The sequence below is a fragment of the Nesoenas mayeri genome (assembly GCF_963082525.1).
Source record: "Nesoenas mayeri genome assembly, chromosome: 3".
Taxonomy (NCBI): Eukaryota; Metazoa; Chordata; class Aves; order Columbiformes; family Columbidae; genus Nesoenas; species Nesoenas mayeri.
Window position 1 is genome coordinate 75334081 of NC_137544.1, and position 18652 is coordinate 75352732.

The 18652-nt window shown below is 36.9% G+C and overlaps 1 protein-coding gene across 1 annotated transcript in view; it reads right to left on the reverse strand.

Annotated features, from left to right (window-relative positions):
• WDR27 (WD repeat domain 27) overlaps window positions 1-18652 on the reverse strand; it is a gene marked incomplete at both ends in the record, with an annotated part of 113519 nt that overhangs the window by 90141 nt on the left and 4726 nt on the right. Inside the window, 11 exons of the mRNA XM_080341445.1 lie at window positions 1342-1418; window positions 2796-2929; window positions 3876-3943; window positions 4410-4513; window positions 9466-9598; window positions 10868-10982; window positions 11870-11940; window positions 13023-13074; window positions 15095-15208; window positions 15688-15812; window positions 18179-18320. Coding sequence (XP_080197571.1) covers window positions 1342-1418; window positions 2796-2929; window positions 3876-3943; window positions 4410-4513; window positions 9466-9598; window positions 10868-10982; window positions 11870-11940; window positions 13023-13074; window positions 15095-15208; window positions 15688-15812; window positions 18179-18320 — 1135 coding nt within the window. The remainder of the gene's footprint in view (window positions 1-1341; window positions 1419-2795; window positions 2930-3875; window positions 3944-4409; window positions 4514-9465; window positions 9599-10867; window positions 10983-11869; window positions 11941-13022; window positions 13075-15094; window positions 15209-15687; window positions 15813-18178; window positions 18321-18652) is intronic.

Consider the following 18652-nt stretch of genomic DNA (forward strand, 5'->3'; position numbering starts at 1 on the left):
TAGGAACTTCTTTAAACTTTGAAGTAATAATAATATTGTTCTGAGCAACTCTTTTCATCATTCATTCACAAATGTGTTTGTAGTTGGCTATTTTATGCTTAGACTTCATACGCAATAGCTACAACATATTCACACTCTATATGTGGATTATGGAATTAAAAAACTGGCTGGTGGGTGCACACAAATGTTTGGGGGTTTACATGTTTTAAGTCATTAATAATGTCTCCACACTAGTCTACTAAGAAGCCTGAGGGACAGCCTCCAGCCCAAAACTAAATATTAGCATTTCATATTAGCAGAAATTAAATAAAAGTTGTAAAGAGGAAATCCTGTTGATATTCCCAGGGAAAATCTTCAGATGCATTGGGAGTGATCTTGTGGCCACATTTACCTATGCTGAGGATAGAAGCTCCTTTGACTCCCACCACTTATTCTTTATGTATCAATGAGGCAGAAAAAGATCCTTCCTGAGGAGCTCCCAGTACCACTAGCCATAAGAGATCATGGGATTTCCTTACAGTACCTAATCCATCTGAGTGTGAGGTATCAGCAGAGGTAGTACTGGCACCAGTGCTGTGTGTCCAAAGAAGCCTGAAATTCTACCTAAAACATTCTAAATACATACTTGGAATATCATACAACACAAAAGATATAACCTTTGGCAGTTTAATAGGTCCAACAAGTACAATATAGTAAAATATAGTAAAAATAGAATATTTGTACATGTCTACAGCTATCAATATTTTAATATATTTCCAAAAGAAAAGTTGATTATAAAAAAATTATTTTGTAGGTAGTTTTTGGACTTTGCTTTACTGTTGCTAAGCAAAGAAGCTACAAGTGCTCCAGCAGCAACTGAAAGTCAGATTTCTTTCTTTATTTTAAACCATAGAACATCGAGGCAAAAATTAACTTCCTAAACTTGCGGGTATTGACAAAAGACTATTCAGGACAATTAAATTAACCAAAACAGGTAATCAAAGTTAAGAAAGAAACAACAAATTATACAGAAAAATATATTGCATGCTATGACAAAAGAATCACTTATGAAAAAACGTAAACATTTTACACTCTAACTCTTTGAAAATCCACTAAAAGTTCTTTTTAAAAGAAAAAAAAACAACAAAACATTACCATCATCTTCACTACAAATAAATATGTAGGATGTGAAATACTACTAGAAGTATAAAATTCTTCCTACTAAAATAAAAAAAAATGTAATATACATTTAAAACAAAAATAGATATACTGACTTGTACTATACAGCAGCCAGTTGTGAGTCAGTTACTGCTATTAGAAATATAACTTTATTAATTCATTTTAAGATTGATTCCTACTTACCAAGTTTTTTACTGGAAGGTTCTTTCAAATTTTTCTTTAAACCTTTACATAATGGAGAATTTGTCAATATAGAAGACCTAAGTTTTAAAACCAAGCACAAAAATTGATCAGTGCAATGGACCAAAGCATCGAATTAGGAAAAGCTGACAAAACTTCTTTTAGCTATTTGTGTGCATGTGTGTATGTATATGTGTGATACCAGTGAGATTTTCATAAATACAAATCATGCAGAGTGGATTAGCTATCAGCTCAAAAACCCAGCATCACAGACAAGCCTTGGCCCTGACTAGATTCACAGATTATTGCATTAAACTGTCAAATCTCTTTTCTATTAATAATAACTGATGATTTTATTATAAACATGGACATCTGCACTTCAGTGTATATTGTAGGTTTTTTATTGTCTTCAAGACGTCAGTGTTTTTCTGAGTTTGTTTAGCCTGGAGAAAAGGAGGCTGAGTGGAAACCTTGTTCGCTCTCTACAACTACATGAAAGGACATTGTAGTGAGAAGGCTGTGGGTTTCTTCTTCCAAGTGACGAGTGACAGGAAAAGAGGAAATATCCTCCAGTTGCACCAGCGAAGGCTTAGATTGGGTATTAGGAAAAACTTCTTCACAGAAAGGGTTGTCAGGCATTGGAACAGGCTGCCCAGGGGAAGTGGTTGAGTCACCATCCCTGGAGGTGTTTAAAAGATCTGTAGATGTGGTGGTTAAGGACATGGCTTAGCAGTGGACCTGGTAGTGTTGTGTTAATGGTTGGACTCAATGATCTTAAAAGTCTTTTCTCATCTAAATGATTCTAGGATTCTAACAATCTGGATGAAGGAGCAGAGTGTACCCTCATCATGTTTGCTGATGACACAAAAATGAGAGGAGTTTCTGATACACAGAAGGTTGTGCTGCCATCCAGAGAGACATCCATCAGCTGGAGAAATGGGCTGACAGCAACCTCATAAAGTTCAACATGGGGAAGTAAAAAGTCCTGTACCTGGGGAGGAACAACCAACCCCATGCATCAGTATATGGCTGTAAGAGAGACAGAACCAGGCTCTGTGCTTGCTGTCCAATGGGCAAAAACTGAAATACAGGAGGTACCATCTGAACACGAGGAAACACTTTTTTACTGTGAGGGCGGCTAAACAGTGGCATAGGTTGTCCAGAGAGGTTGTGGAATCTCCCTGTCCAGAAATATTCAAAAGACATTTGGACATGGTGCTGGGTAACTGGCTCTAGGTGGCCCTGCTTGAGGAGGGATGGTCGGACAAGATGACATGCAGAGATGTCTTACAATCTCAACCATTCTGTGATTCCTCGTGCAAAATGCACTCAACACAACATAAACATGACAGGAAATCAAGTAAAATAAAACCATGTCAACAAATAGCACTGGTGTCAAGAAAACAAATATGTCACCCAGCTCAGAGGAAAAAAAAACATTTAAAGTTATTCTGTACCTGGCAATAACTGATAGACTGTTTTTATTTCCACATAGGAGAAAATCACTCTGCTGCATTCTCACCAATGCAGCAAGGTTAACTTCCAACACAGAAGTCATATCTTCGAACATTGATGTGATCAAGCATAAAACCTGCAGCAATTATAACATAAAATAACATTCCATCTACTTCATAATTTAAGCTCCAACTCTGAAGTATTTATAGTGGAAAATGAAATCACTTTGTGTCATTTATGAAAATTAGTCAAAAATTTCCATGGATTTAGTCTTGCAGAGCAAGAAACGGTAAAATTGGTTAATGCTGTCCTTCAAAAATATGCTTACGTTGCTTAAATACATGTCTTAACGGAGTTCAGTACCTAACAGTCACAGAAATTCCAATACCGTCTACAACAGACATATTTCTGCAGTAAGAGTTCTGAGAAAAGAAGCACATATGGAAGAAAGATTGGCTTTGGAGACATTTTGAGAACATGCTAGAAACTGAATTTAAAGCAAAATCCTTCTTTAAAACAAACCACTTATATGTTAAATATGTATAAAGACCTAGATTCAGCTCAGTTTTGTAAGAAAACTCTAACATTAAATATGGATTATACAAACAAGAATGTCTTTCATTTCCTTAAAAACACTTTTAGTGACTTTCCACAAATTTTCTCACAACTTAAATTGTTTTCACAGATTTCTTGGAAGGATTCAGAAGCAGTTCATCATAACATTTGTTTGAGAGACAAGGTGTAACAATACTTATATATTTTTTCCTTGAAAAGATTGACTCTGCTTCCCCAATAGTCATTCTTAACATTCAAATTACATATCAAACAGTATAAAAAGCAATTCACCTTTTCCTTATTAATCACTTTGGACAGTACCTGAACTGTGAGAGCTTTAAAACCACACAGCTATTTAAACTAGTAGATTCCATAAAGAGGAATCAACCTTCTCCAGAGAAATTACTGTGTTATTCATATTAGAGCAAATGTGTACATTAATTTGTTATGAAAATTCATAATTAATATTTATTGAAAACAACTGGAAATGTAAACATTCATTAAAACAATGCTTACTGTATACTCACTTTTCCGTTAACTGTCTTCCTTGCTAACGCACACGATCCAGCAAACCGAATGCTGAGGTCACTGTAATCTTTACCAAAAAGAACATAGTGTCATAAAATTGTATTTGCATTTTAAAAGAAAAAACTATCACTAAGATAGGAAAAATAAGTTACTCATACTAATTTGACACCACCATAATCACTGTCTTCAGTTTATATCCGCATGGTTTAAGCATACATTGTTAAGTAGGATTAGAATAATATTCTTTATATTTAACACTCAAACTGCAAAATCAGATAAACATTCATTGCTAGCCACTACAGAAATCTAGAGCTGACACATCTTCTGAAACAAGTCAGCAATGACGGAAGAACACAAATTATTTACAAAGAAAAAAAAAAAACAAAAACAAAAAACAACATACACAGAACAAAATAAACCCACTTCATTTCTACTGTATTCTGCTATTTCACAAACTAATTCTTATACTATTTATATCAGATACAAAGGAAAGAAATCACATTATGGTGTAGTCAGATATTTCATAATCATACCTTTGTAAGACAAAAAACCTTCTATTTCAAAGTTTGCCAGATTCACTATTAACAAGCCAGTAGAGCTTCCTATCCAAAAATAGCTAGCATTCAGGGAACAAGATCTATTGAAAAAAAAAAGGAGAAAAAATTATCTGAGTATGATAAAGAAGCTTTTCTTATTACCGTACAAGACACAGCAACTGGGGTTTTTTTTAATATTCATTACCCAATACCAGTGCAACAACTAAAAAATACTCCTCCCCCCAAAAAAGTTACATTTACAGCATTTTTTCAAATCTGTAGTTCAAAGTGAAAGTTTTCAATCAAATTGTGAAGTTTTGAAGACTAAGAATGGAACATAATCCTTTATTTATATAAGTGCTCATGGCAAGCCTAAAACAGCATAGGAAATACTTTTCTTCCAAAATTACTGCGGTTTGTAACATCTGGGAGATGCTGTAAAAGCATTGTACACACAATGAGTAAATTCAAAGAAAGAGGCAAATCAACATATATTCTTACTTTACCTCTTGTAATATGAACACACAAAATGCAGTTAAATTTAAGGTGTGTTTGTACATAGTTAAAATACAAGAGAAAAAACAGCACAAACTAAGGGGAAAATAAATAACACTAGATAAGCCTGGAATGTCTGTCTCAAGGTGTGCTTAGTGGCAGTAGCATTGTAGTTAGGTAATGAAACCCAGCCTTTGCAAACACCAGAGAGTAGACCAACTGGTTACAATTTCAGTCAACACCCTCACAGAAGAAAAACATTATCAAGCATAAGATGATATTAACAAAATAACCTTTGTCATTCTCAAACACTAAAAATGATTTGGTGCCACAGTTAATAAAAATTGGCATTGACATTTCAATAAATTTTCCAAATAAGAATGAGTCGACTTACTGGTTTGATTTGTAAAGTCAGACTACAAGAGTTGAAGCAAGAGTATGGAAAAATATAAAGCTGAAACTTGGCATGAAAAGAGTCACCACAGTGGCTTAATACTTTATATACTTATATATATAAGTATATATATAACAGAAACAGCCAAATACTGAAGAAACAGATGAGGACAGACAGTTTCAGTTCTGGTTTGTGAGACTTCTGTATGCTCTGTAGAGTTTTATTTGTGGTTTACATGTGTTAATGCATGGCAGTAGTAGACTAATTTAATTCATTAATTACAGAATCACAGGATCACAGAATGTTAGGGATTGGAGGGACCTCAAAAGATCATCTAGTCCAATCCCCCTGCTGGAGCAGGAACACCTAGATGAGGTTACACAGGAAGGCGTCCAGGCGGGTTTTGAATGTCTCCAGAGAAGGAGACTCCACAACCCCCCTGGGCAGCCTGTTCCAGTGCTCTGTCACCCTCACTGAGAAGAAGTTTCTTCTCAAATATAAGTGGAACCTCTTGTGTTCCAGCTTGAACCCATTACCCTTTATCCTACCATTGGTTGTCACCAAGAAGAGCCTGGCCCCATCCTCATGACACTCACCCCTTATATATTTATAAACATTAATGAGGTCACCCCTCAGTCTCCTCTTCTCCAAACTAAAGAGACCCAGCTCCATCAGTCTTTCCTCATATGGAAGATGCTCCACTCCTTTCATCATCTTTGTTGCCCTATGCTGGACTCTCTTCAGCAGTTCCCTGTGCTTCTTGAACTGAAGGGCCCAGAACTGGACACAATATTCCAGATGGGGTCTCACCAGGGCAGAAAAGAGGGGAAAGAGAACCTCTCTAGACCTACTAACCACCCCCGCTTCTAATACATCCCAGGATGCCATTGGCCTTCCTGGCCACAAGGGCACAGTGCTGGCTCATGGTCATCCTGCTGTCCACCAGGACCCCCAGGTCCCTTTCCCCTACACTGCTCTCTAATAGGCCATTCCCCAACTTATACTGGAACCTGGGGTTGTTCCTACCCAGATGCAGGACTCTACACTTTCCCTTGTTATATTTCATTAAATTTTTCCCTGCCCAACTCTCCAGCCTGTCCAGGTCTCGCTGGATGGCAGCACAGCCTTCTGGCGTGTCAGCCGCTCCTCCCAGCTTAGTGTCATCAGCAAACTTGCTGATAGTGTACTCTATTCCCTCGTCCAAATAATTGATGAATATATTGAATAATACAGGCCCCAGTACTGACCCCTGAGGCACTTCACTAGATACAGGCCTTCAACTAGACTCCGCCCCATTGACCACGATTCTCTGGCTTCTTCCCTTCAGCCAGTTCACAGTCCACCTCACTATCCGGTCATCCCGCACTCCCTCAGTTTAGCTGTAAGGATGCTGTGGGAGACTGTGTCAAATGCCTTACTGAAGTCAAGGTATATCACGTCCACCACTCTGCCATCATCCATCCGTCTTGTTATGTCCTCCTAAAAGTCAATGAGGTTGGTCAAGCACGCCTTCCCCTTGGTGAAGCCATGTTGACTGCCCTTAATGACCCTCTTATCACTGATATGCCTTGAGATGGCAACAAGGATAAGTCGTTCCATCAGTTTTCCAGGGATGGAGGTGATGCTGACTGGTCTATAGTTACCCGGGTCCTCCTTCTTGCCCTTTTGAAGACTGGAGTGACATTTGCTTTCCTCCAGTCCTCAGGCACCTCTCCTATTTCCCAAGACTTGGCAAAGATGATGGAGAGTGGTCCAGCAATGACCATAACCAGGTCCCTCAGCACCTGTGGGTGCGTCCCATCCAGACCCATGGATTTATGGATGTCCAGATTGCCTAACTGCTCCCTAACCCAGTCCTCATCAACCGAGGCAAACTTCTCCAATTTCCTGCCTTCCTCTGGGGCGTCAGTGGTACGGGGCTCCCCAGGACAGCCTCCGGTAGAGTAAACAGAGGCAAAGAAGGCATTCAGTAACTCTGCCTTCTCTGTATCTTCTGTCACCAGGGCACCCACCTCGTCCATCAGTGGGCCTGCATTGCCTCTGGTGTTAGTTTTATCTGCCACGTTTTGGAAAAAGCTCTTCCTGCTGTCCTTGACCCCTCTTGCCAGGTTGGATTCTAAGGAGGCCTTAGCTTTCATAGTTGCCTCCCTACACCCTCTGACAACAGCCTTATATTCTTCCCAAATTCTTTGAATTATTTTTGAAGAAGTGGTCCTATCAAATTATTATGAACAATGGTATCAAGAGATAGATACAGGAAGTGATTTTACACCCACTTTACAATAGTAAAATGTCATCCACTGTGATGAAATTACTCAACATCAAAAATCTTAGGAATGTGTGAGACCCATAATTTTTTTCACATCAGTGTTTCAAAAATGTTTCAATATTGCATTTCATTAAAAGCAGGAAAACTGGTAAATCAGGCATTACTCAGGTGTTCAGACAAATCTGAACCACTTGCTAAAACAAACACATGGTAGTTTAAAAAGTAAACAGATAAATACTTCTAAATACAAAACTCTAAAATAAATGATAATTGAACTGGATTAATAGTAAGAATTTAATGGTTATGGTTGTTTATAAGCAGAACAAAACCTCCATCCGTGATGCAATAGCTGAAAAGGTAAGTAGTCCTTATATGTACAATGCCGGGCAGTATCAGGTGGGAACTGGAAAGTGATGTTACCTCAATTCAGAAAATTATTTCAACTAAACTGCTGCCGTGGATCAGCTTTAGGCAACTATATCCAAAAAGGAGATTGAAAAACAAATGAAAAAGTTCAAAACCAAATGTTAAAAATGTTACAGAAAACATGCCTTGGTGCAAGGTATTTTATCCAGAAGTGCAGAGATAACTTACTTGTGAGCTATAATTTGCTATGCAAGGAGGGAACTTGACAGTAGCTGACTCTAGACTACCAGAATAAAAAACATAGTAAGAGCCAATAACTGTATAGGAAAAGAGGGTAATTCAGATTAGAAATTGAATGAATCAGTTGCTGGAAAAACTTAACTTGACACATGGTGGACTCTTCATCATTGGAAAACTAGACATCTTTAAAGTTGTGTCATAATTCAAATCAAACCTATAGTTTTGACAAAGTTTTATTGATTTGAGAGTAGTATTATACAAAAAATAAGACCAATCAACTGTAATAAGTTGTCTCCTGGCCTTGGAGTTCTGACATTCCATTAAACATGTCTGAGATACACATCTTAAAAATCACCATTTCCTTCCTCTCAATAGTAGTCCTTCTAAAAACACAGGCATCATGAAAATAACTGTTTGTTAATAAGTACCCAATCTGACATAAAGACAAACAAAATAAACCACGACTGCCAGATATTTCTCTTCTCTGTGTATCAAAAATGGTCGATATATCTAACCAGAGGATTAATCAGTTATACCCGTACAACTCGCTATAGGGCAAAGGTTAGAATAAGTGTTTCCTAGAACATGATGTGGCTGATAAATTCATGCAAATGATAATTATAAATAACAACAAAACCAAATTGTTCTATGAAGCAGTTCTCATGGACGTATCCTGAACAAATCCCCCAGGTGCCTGATAATATGGTTACACTTCTCTTCAGGAAAGAAATGCAATATAAGGATTAATTCAGGTATCTCTCCTCTACCTGGCCAATCAGTTGCATGAGAAGGAGTAAAAACACCATGCTTTGAAATGTCTCTCTGACATAAGTCTGGCTGGAACAGGTTATGTAGTTCAAAAGTTATTTAAATTTGGAAGGCGAATGACATGGGCACACAGTGGCTGCATCAAACTTATTTCCTTAGGGAAGCAAACTAAAAATAATTTTGGCTTTTTCATTCTAATTGGCTTCTTAATTTTTTGTTTAACTGAGCTTCTGTCATCAAGTGGTATCAATAGATGCTAAAATGAATATTCCCAGTGCTATTTTTATAAAATTATTTTTCAGACTAGAAACCAGTTTTAACTTTGTATCAGTTTGTGTATATTATCTGCCTAAGAGTAGGCCACCAAAACTTGTAGATCCCTAAATGCATTCTTTGATTTTCCTACTGTATCTTTTTTTTTTTTTTTAATATCAAGCTGCAGTGACAATAATCCAAGGACCAATAGGAACTTCTAGTAATAGATTTCAGCCAAAGACTTTGCGGCATTTTAAAAGACTTACATGTTTTCTTCATTATGGAAGCATACTAAAAAGTCACAGTGTTCAATTAATAGGATAGGCAATGATGATTCCACTGATCCTCCTGGTCTCATGTTGTTTGTTTTGCAAAGCTGGGAATTATTTCGCCCTTCACCTAAGAAAAACAATTAACAATACTAACCATCAAAAAACTATGAAATAAGGAAAACACATATGATCTAAGAGAGAATTAGAAGTAGTAAAGTAGCATGAATTAAGACCATACTCAAGAAGTTTCTGTTTCAAAAGATGGGTATTTCCTAAGAGCCAGCCCTCTTTAAATATCTTTCCTCATTATCATGCTATTTTCAGTATCATCTTCTTTCAAAGACAGACAGATACAATGCAGAGAGCCTCCTTAAGGACTGAAAAGGAGTTGGCGGAATCTAGGTGTGTTTATCTGAGAAACTGACATCTCAAAAAGCTGTATTCTAAAACCCCTTAAATACGCTGTGTACCTTTCCACTTAGCCTGGAAATTATTTTGACAGTAAAGTTACAACTTTATCCAAAAACAAGATGGAAAGCCACCTCAATTTCATCTTCCCAAGGAGTCCTCAATCCATTATTCATGTGCACTTCACACTTAGGAACGACTAGCAGCGAATTCAGCTTTAGGCAGACACTACATCACTCCTAAACACCCAAAGATGAAAGTAACATTCACATGCTTTAAATAACAATAAGAAATATAGCAGTCTTTCTCATTACATTAGGATCTTAGGATTACTAAGAATACAACACTCAGTGGAGGCAGAAAAAGAACAAGGAGAGGAAACCAGATCTCCCTCTTCCCTAAAGAAAGCTCCCTTTTGCTTGCCTTTAGGAGGACCTCAACTCACTTCAGCTAGTGTGCAGATAATCTGAATGGCTCATTTGGGAGCATGGAGTCACTTTACTGGGGTTATCAGTGCAGTCTTTAAAGACTTATAAGTACTCTGTGTTATACCAGTAGAAATACCACAGCCAGAGAAATATCATGAAGGTACTGTTATGGGTTAAAAAAAAATAATAATGATAAGTCCCACAAGCTTCAAAAGTAACCAAGAAACACTACTCCACTTAGACAATGGATGAATTTTTAGGCACTGATTCTGCTCTCACTTAAGCCTTGAGCAATGACTTCAATAAAAAACAAATACTTAGTAGTTCACATCATGCAATGTTTTATAAGCAGATGCATTTGCCATCATTATATTACAGATATACATCCATAATTTTTTCTAGATATGCCAATACCCAACTTCAGTCAGCTTCAGTAAGACTCCATGCCACAGTTTGAGACTATCACTTATAATAAATTCTCATGGCATAAAAAGCACACACTCAGTAGCCAATAAAAACTAGAACATATCATGAAGAGCATTTTAGAAGCACTGCGCTACCTATTTCTTTTCCAGATTTCCACACTTTATTGTAGAATCTTTCTTGTTCTTTCTTTAAGTTGATGTGTGCCACGCAACGGTAATTATGACCGTTGATTAAACTGAAGATCCAAAGCTGCAAGAAATAGAAAAAGCGATTGCAGTAACTTTTTGACATCTAACATAAAGCTTACATGCATACAAACTAAACATCCAATATTTAAAATTGTTGATGTAACTAATCAATTTTTATATCTGGAATCTCACCCTGGACCAGAAATTTAATTATTAGCATTTCTAAGATTATCAAAGGATATATTCAATATTAGCAAAAGCAGCCAATATAAATTTTAAGTCACATCTAATTTTCATATGCTTATGTCTTGGAAAAGCTCCTCATTGACTATTTCCCACTATTAAAAATCACAAGTAACCTGCACATAATTACTCACTGAGTCATGTATATGAATTTCATTTATATCTTTCTCTTTTTAGGCAGCATTATCATTAAATTTTTAATTTTCTTCACAGTTCACTGGAGAGTAACACTGAAAGAAAACAGCTGGAAAATCTCATGTAAATATATTCTTAACATTAAACTAAAGAGGAGGTAAACTGCTTATTCACATTTATAACATTTTGATTAGAATCCCAACATGCTGAAATCCTAATCTCTTCCATTTGTTGTCATATGCTTCTTTCCTTGGTCAAAATAGAAGAATCTTATTTTTCACCTTTTTTCCTTTAAAACAGACCTATTTATAGCCTCTCAGTGTACTCCTCTTATATAATCACTGATTGTACTCTTAAAAACTTTCCCGGTTTTCAGAGAGAAGTTTCCATTTTGTAATAGAGGTCTTATATACCATATATGTTTTACACACAAAGCATTGAATTATGCTTACTAAACTGTTCTAACAGTTCAAAACACATATGCAGATTGTGAAGCTTTTTTATAGCCAGATACATTAATAATAGTTGACTGTTTCCACACAGAGACTAAGATTAATGGGTAATTCTTACCTGCCCTTCAGCACATCCAGTGATAATCTGTTTATTTTCTTCATCAACTAGCAGACTTAGCAAAGGAAATGCTACTTCAAAAAAGATAAAATTATTTTCAGACTAGACACAAATCACATATTTAATTAAAATACATTATTCAAAATTGAATCCTCCTATTCATAGAGCAAAAAAAAATCCCTTACTTCAATTCTTACAATTGCAAAAAGCTTTGCATGCCTTAGCCTTTGTGTTGCAGGTCTGTGGCCTGCCATGGCAGTGGCTTTCCACAGCACTTCACCCAAGCTGCTATGCACAGTTTTCAGAGCCCCTGTAGCAGTAGTTTTCCTTTTTTTGTTTCCATGCTGTTATTCTCATGGCCTTGCACCTGCAAACCCGGATATCGCAGTTAACGCAGGCTTTCAAGGGAATCAGTTCCCATGGGCAACCAGAGGGGAATCACCCGTGCTTCCTCTCCTTTCCTACGATGTGGTTTTAGTTTTTAGTTTACATGAGATCATCCAACAATATGTATGCACAACCATTCTCCATGCAGCTTATGCCCCAAGAGTGTGCTCCAATCGCCACTAAAAGCACCACAAGCAGGAGCAACAAAAGGGGAGTTTGAGCAGGTCCTGTTGAAAATTATATGGTTCCTATAGAAAAAGTGCTATTGGAGGAGGGGTCCCTGCTGTACTGGAGACAACGTTTTTTGCTCTCATCTTTCCACAAAAGTAGCTTGCACCTTTAAAGTCAATATATGCCATCAGCTATAGACGCTTCTAATAAATCTGCATATGGTATACTTTGAGTATTTCCTTCCATATCATATACAAAATTAAAAGGAAACAAGCACAGGGTACTCAGACAGTGGAACTGTATCTATGAGACAAAAGAGCTCCATTTGCGTATCTCAGTAATTTGGAACAGTTACAGGCACATCCTGTACAAAAAGAACTGTTTATGAAAGCATGCTAAAACTGCCTACTTGGAAGTACTTTCTAAAATAAAATATATTCACTACTATCTTTAAAAGAAAATATGTTTACTACTAGGTAGTCTACTAGAATTATTTTCAATCAACCAACTAAACACTTCTATAACAATTTTAAGTTATTGTTTAGAGATATTTTTTTTATGCTATGAAAAAGTATATATAAAAAAGAAAACTTACCCGTTAATACTCCTGACTGATATCTTAACTGGCCGGTAGAATAGTCCCACACCTTCAGAAAAGAAAAAAGGAAGGAAAAGAAAACGCAAACTTCAACGGCCATCATGTGGTGAAAACTGAGAAATGCAGTCATTGAAAGTGGTGCAATATGGTAAGGATTTCTTTCAGGATTTTATTTAGGGCTTTGTTTAATTGATAAGTATCCATAATGAAAAAGGTGAAACTCACCTGGTATGGATATACAAGTAATTAGAAATAATTACTATCATCTTTGCTTAAGTTGATCTCTTAGTGACATAAGCTAAATTAATGAAAAGATATGCTTGAATTGGTACTAGTTTTCACACAGGAAGCTTGCATAATTTCATAATTTTCATATCGGGCTCTGAGAATTATTAATAATAATGAGATTTATTATGATCTATAGACCCACATATTAGTCAACCTGCACTACTAACATGAATGTATCTACATGATGTATTGAATACCTAATAGTTGATTAAGAAAGCTAAATAAAACCAATTTTTTTTTTCCTCTCATGTTGCTACTTCTATGAGCCTTTCTCTCCACAAATACTTCCATGACATTTATCATAGCTATCACAGCTAGGACTGAAAAAATCACAGCCAAGCAGTTCCTGCTTTCTAAACAGGGCTATGAGTCTTTGTTCAGTTCCAAGGCTTTTCTCTTTTTTCATGTTTCCTTTTTCTCTGAATGGAAACATAATTATTCTGAAAAGCTGTTTCCTAATATCTTATTTCACAAATTTGTCTGAAGACATTCTCACCTGTCTCACTTCTTTAGTCAAGTAAAATGGCTAGGGGAGCATAAGGTTTTGGACACTGCAAGTCCTGCAATCGCAGAAACTATCATAGACTCCAGTGTGGTTGCCCTCAGGGAATTACCCCTGATCTGCAGAATCAGGCAGAAAAATTAAAACCTGAAGACTTACTAAATTACTTGGGAGACTTGCAAAATATTTTCATTTTATTGTTATTTTAGTGCAAACATTTACCTAGGTTAAAAAAAAAAAAAAATCAACTTATTCATTAGGATTTTGTATAATTTATCAAGTCTTCATTAAATTAATATGAAGAAGCACATAGTTCTTTTCCTTCAGCCATTTTTACCTTGATTTAATTTCTTAGATCAAAATAAACAAGAAATAATCAAACAAAAAGCAGAAATTATTAATATTTCTTAGTATTTCAAGTCAATCTTTGCATTTTTTGTCCAAGACCAGGACAAAACTCAACATTTTCTCCAGAAAAAAAAAAAAAAAAAAAAAAGAGTTACTTTAAGTTTTGAAAAACAAAGCAAAACAAACAAGCAAAGAAAAACACACACATACACACAAAATAAAAACAACAACAACCCTACAAACTTTTAATACAGCAAACTTTAATTTTACTTGAGCTTGTAGAACTAAATGTTTGGCTATGTTTAGAATCTTATAGAAGACAATCAGTAGTAGATGAAACAATATCTAACCAAGGTACCCACCCAGTATCTCCTGAAAGATACACCAGGGTTTACTCAGGCTCCTTGTTCCCCCTCACTGTCTAAGTTGTCTTCCACTGTCATAATGTACAGTAGCAGCAATTCATGGTGTCATCATATAAAATCTTGTCTTGCAAAAAAAACCTACTAGTATGCAATAACCCAGCCATGACATGCAATAACCCAACACCATATTCCCGAGAGGGAAAATTGCAGGCACTGTCAGCAGACTCAAAGTGAAATGCTTTCATTCATTTCAGCATATTGAAACACTTCAGTTACAGCCAAATTGATCGAAATATTTTATATCCATATGCCAGAAGATAATAATCACCAAAGTTAGCACACAATTGTAGAAACTTTTGAATATGCAAAACCTGCATTGGTTGTTTCAAAAAGAGTGATTAATTTTTACAATAATTTCCCAAGCAGCTATGATGTCTTGGCCTCTATAAAGTCAGAAATGTTTTTTTGCTTAATCTTCAGAAAATACTTTAAGGGGAAAAAAAAAAACTGCTTCACATATTCACTAAATTGTGCTTTTCAAAGGTGCAGCTCTATGATTTCCTTGCCTTAAAGGTTCTGTCTTCTGACACTGATATGAGCATACTTTTCTCCCACGTGCAAAACTCAGCAGCAGTCACTGGAGCCAGGTGGCCATCCAATTCAGCTAGTATAGTTTCATTCTATGATTAATCAAGTCAAGATAAAAACAGATTAGATTTCAAACTAAAAACAAAAATTAGTTTAAAGTTTTTATAATTAATACCTGTTTCTAAGAATTGTCAGATTTTTATTCAAAACCATAATTCAGTAAGATATTTCTTATAGAAACTGCAGCCCTATATATCGTCTTACTGGCAAAACCACTGCACATTACATTTGCTTTTTCAGAATGAATGATACATGCGTAATTATTCAGGTGCTCCCGGAATGTTTTCCTCTTCTAAGTCATTGAGATATTGTTTCACTTCAGCTTTTTTAATCTAGTCTTCTATCTGGCATATGATGCATTATCAAGCATTAGCTTATGATTATTTTCATCTATATGAGATAAACAAATGCCTTTGTTTCATTACTCTGGCATTTCTGTATCATTATTTTATTTGAAAGTGAATAAACTAAAGAAATACCAGCAACATGGTTACAGAGGATGGTATCTCACCTTTGCATTTAACATGTAGATCTGATTTCCAGCACATACTGCCACTTGTTGATCATCTGGACTAAATCTCACATGAAGTACCATTCCCAAAAGGGTTCCTATGACAATTCCTTGAGGTGTTATCCCTGCAACAATTTTATTGTTGTTGAGATTCAATGAAATATAAAACTCTGGTGCAGTGAGATTCTTAAAGACTTTGCATAGCAGCTATCTAACCACAGAGCTCTCCCAGTTTCTGTCAAGGCTATGTACAGAACAATCCACATTATACCAGGCTATTGGAAAGCAAAGCACAGAACTATGCACCACCAGAATTCCTTCATCTGCATTGTTGCCTCGACAGCATCTGTTACTTTTTGAGGTACTAATAATAAATGCACCCATCAAATCATACTGGAATTGAAGACTGCCAGGGATAGGATTTTCAGAGCAGGATAATGTGCTCAAGGAATCCAGTAGTGCCACATTCATTTTAGAGACAAAAATCCTGACTAAAACCCAGGAAAAGAGGGGTTTGAAAAATATTTCTTCCAGAAGAGTATCCCAGCCACTAAGCCATCAAGCAAGAGGCACTTTCCTTCTCTTGTGTTTAATTATTCCATGGAAAAGGGCTGAAGGAGGAAGTACAACACTAAATACCATTACAGAGTAAGATAAGACAAGCTTTGAGAACAAGGCTGATGTTTCATCCCTCTCTTCACTTCATTCTGGTCATCTCCCTGCTTCAAGCAGGCTGGTTTCTGGAGATCCCTATTTTATGATGCTACCTTTAACTATGTGAAGATATTTTGGACATCTCATTAAATTTTAGGATTTCACAGGCAACAAACTAACTAGGATACAGGCACAACAACTCTATGTGTTCTTTTCTAGGTTTTACCCTAGATGCTGTGGAGTGTTTCTACAACAGATGAATGTGTCAAGATCTACCAGGATGAATAACACAAAGATGCACTTTACTGCCTGGATACAGCTGATATTAATATGCTCAGATAAAACATGCCGAGACTGTGCAGAGCATAGTTTGGGGAAAGGCTATGCAGCATCTGCCGAAGAGCCAGTGGGTATAGAGAAAGAGAGGAAGAAAAAATCCAGCAGCAGAGAACCTGGCTGTCACATGTCTTTGTATTAAAACTGCACATACTCTCTCTGCTGCTGCCTATTCCTACCTTCCATTTTTGTTCCCTCCAAATTTATAGTCACATTTTATGGGACTTTGATTCTCTAGGTTACTCTTACATTGATTAAAATTTAATAATTTGTTACAAAAGCGCTCAAAATGTTCACTTCTCTTTACAATATTTTCATAATATGTAGATTTGCAAATTCAATATGTAGATTTGCAAATTCAGTATGGAGTAGAGTACAAAAGACAAGTCCCACACATTAAATCATAGGCAAATCTCTAACTACAGGTAACAAGAAGGAAACTTTTAATAGTGCTGGACAATGCCATGCAGTTCTTAATATTGACACTGAAAGGGGACTGTAATACTTCTCAATTATCATGTCACAACAATATAGTCTGTACAAAGTGTCACCAAGACTCCAGTGAGTCATGACTTTCTTCTTTTCTTGCTGGGGCTCTTGCTCCTTTTCTTTCTCTTTCATTATTCCTCTACTTTCCAATCAATTTAGGCTTGAAGAGGAGCTAGCACTGCTCCTTAGAATGTAAGTTCATTGGTTAAGGTTCCAAACTAAGATGGTGGCCAGGATACTAGAACCTCTGCTATTTTTGTGTTAGGTCATCTCAACTCTCACTCATCGATTCTCTCAAATCAGATACTCGTATTGCTCTCACACACAATAGCAGTGTTTCAGACAGAAGCAGAAGGAGAGGCAGGATACATCGTGCTGCTGTGATTAAAAATGTTGCTGTCCCTTTTATTCCACGGTGGTAGAACCTCACTGCCTCGGCAGCGCTTCTCTGTGTTTCCCCCAAGGTCACCAGCCCCCGCAGATAGCGGCACAGCACCTTGGCCAGCTCCCAGGGCCGCCAGCAGGGCCCCCGCCCCCCGGCTGCCTCGGGACCCCCCGCCCAGCACGGCGGCCGCTGCAGAGGCTGCACCCGCCCGGGGCCAGCAGTCCGGTGGGTGCTGAGTGAGGTGGCTCATATTGTAGGGTCTTCTGAGAAGGTATGATGACCAGCTGAGTGAGGTGGCTCATATTGTAGGGTCTTCTGAGAAGGTATGATGACCAGACTGGCTGGACAGTTGGCCTGATGCAGCTGGGTATTGTGGAAGAAGAGCAACAGAGAAATAAAACGCTATCACTGATAGGGCTGCTGAATCTGAGTGGCTAATGCCTGCTACTCAGACATAATCCTTTTATAAAAATAGTAGTGGAATAAAAGGTGTTGGGGACTTGTCTTCTAAGGTGGCTGTTGCTCAAAGACTGGCTGGGCATTAGTCTACTTGTAGGAGGAGGTGAGTGATTGCATCACTTCTTTTGTATATACATAATATGTATATGTTATTAAAGAATACTCTACCTTCTTGCACCTTTTGCGTGCATTCATCAAGATTCCACACTATCACACGTTCACGAGAAGCAGAGCAGACAAGAAGTGGATTGGTTTTACTTCCAAATGACACCGCAGAAATTGAGTAATGATGCCCTGATAAACATAATGGCTGACAAATGCAGATAGAGTTAAATGAATCACTAAGTTTAATCACTAAGTTTATGAACAATACAAAATTACAAATGGATAATGTATGTACAATTAACAAAGCAATAACTATTTTTTCTTTATAATTTTATAATCTCGTTCTAAATTACCACTACAATGTAGTTCTACTGGATTCGTCAGGGATGGAGTTAACATTCTTGCATGGTGCAGTGCTTTGGATTCCATGATGAAAACAGTGTTGATAACACACCAGTGTTTTGGCTGTTGACAAACCGTGCTTGCAAAGCATCAAGTTTTTCTCTTTTTCCCACTCTGTCCTGGCCCCTCCACCCT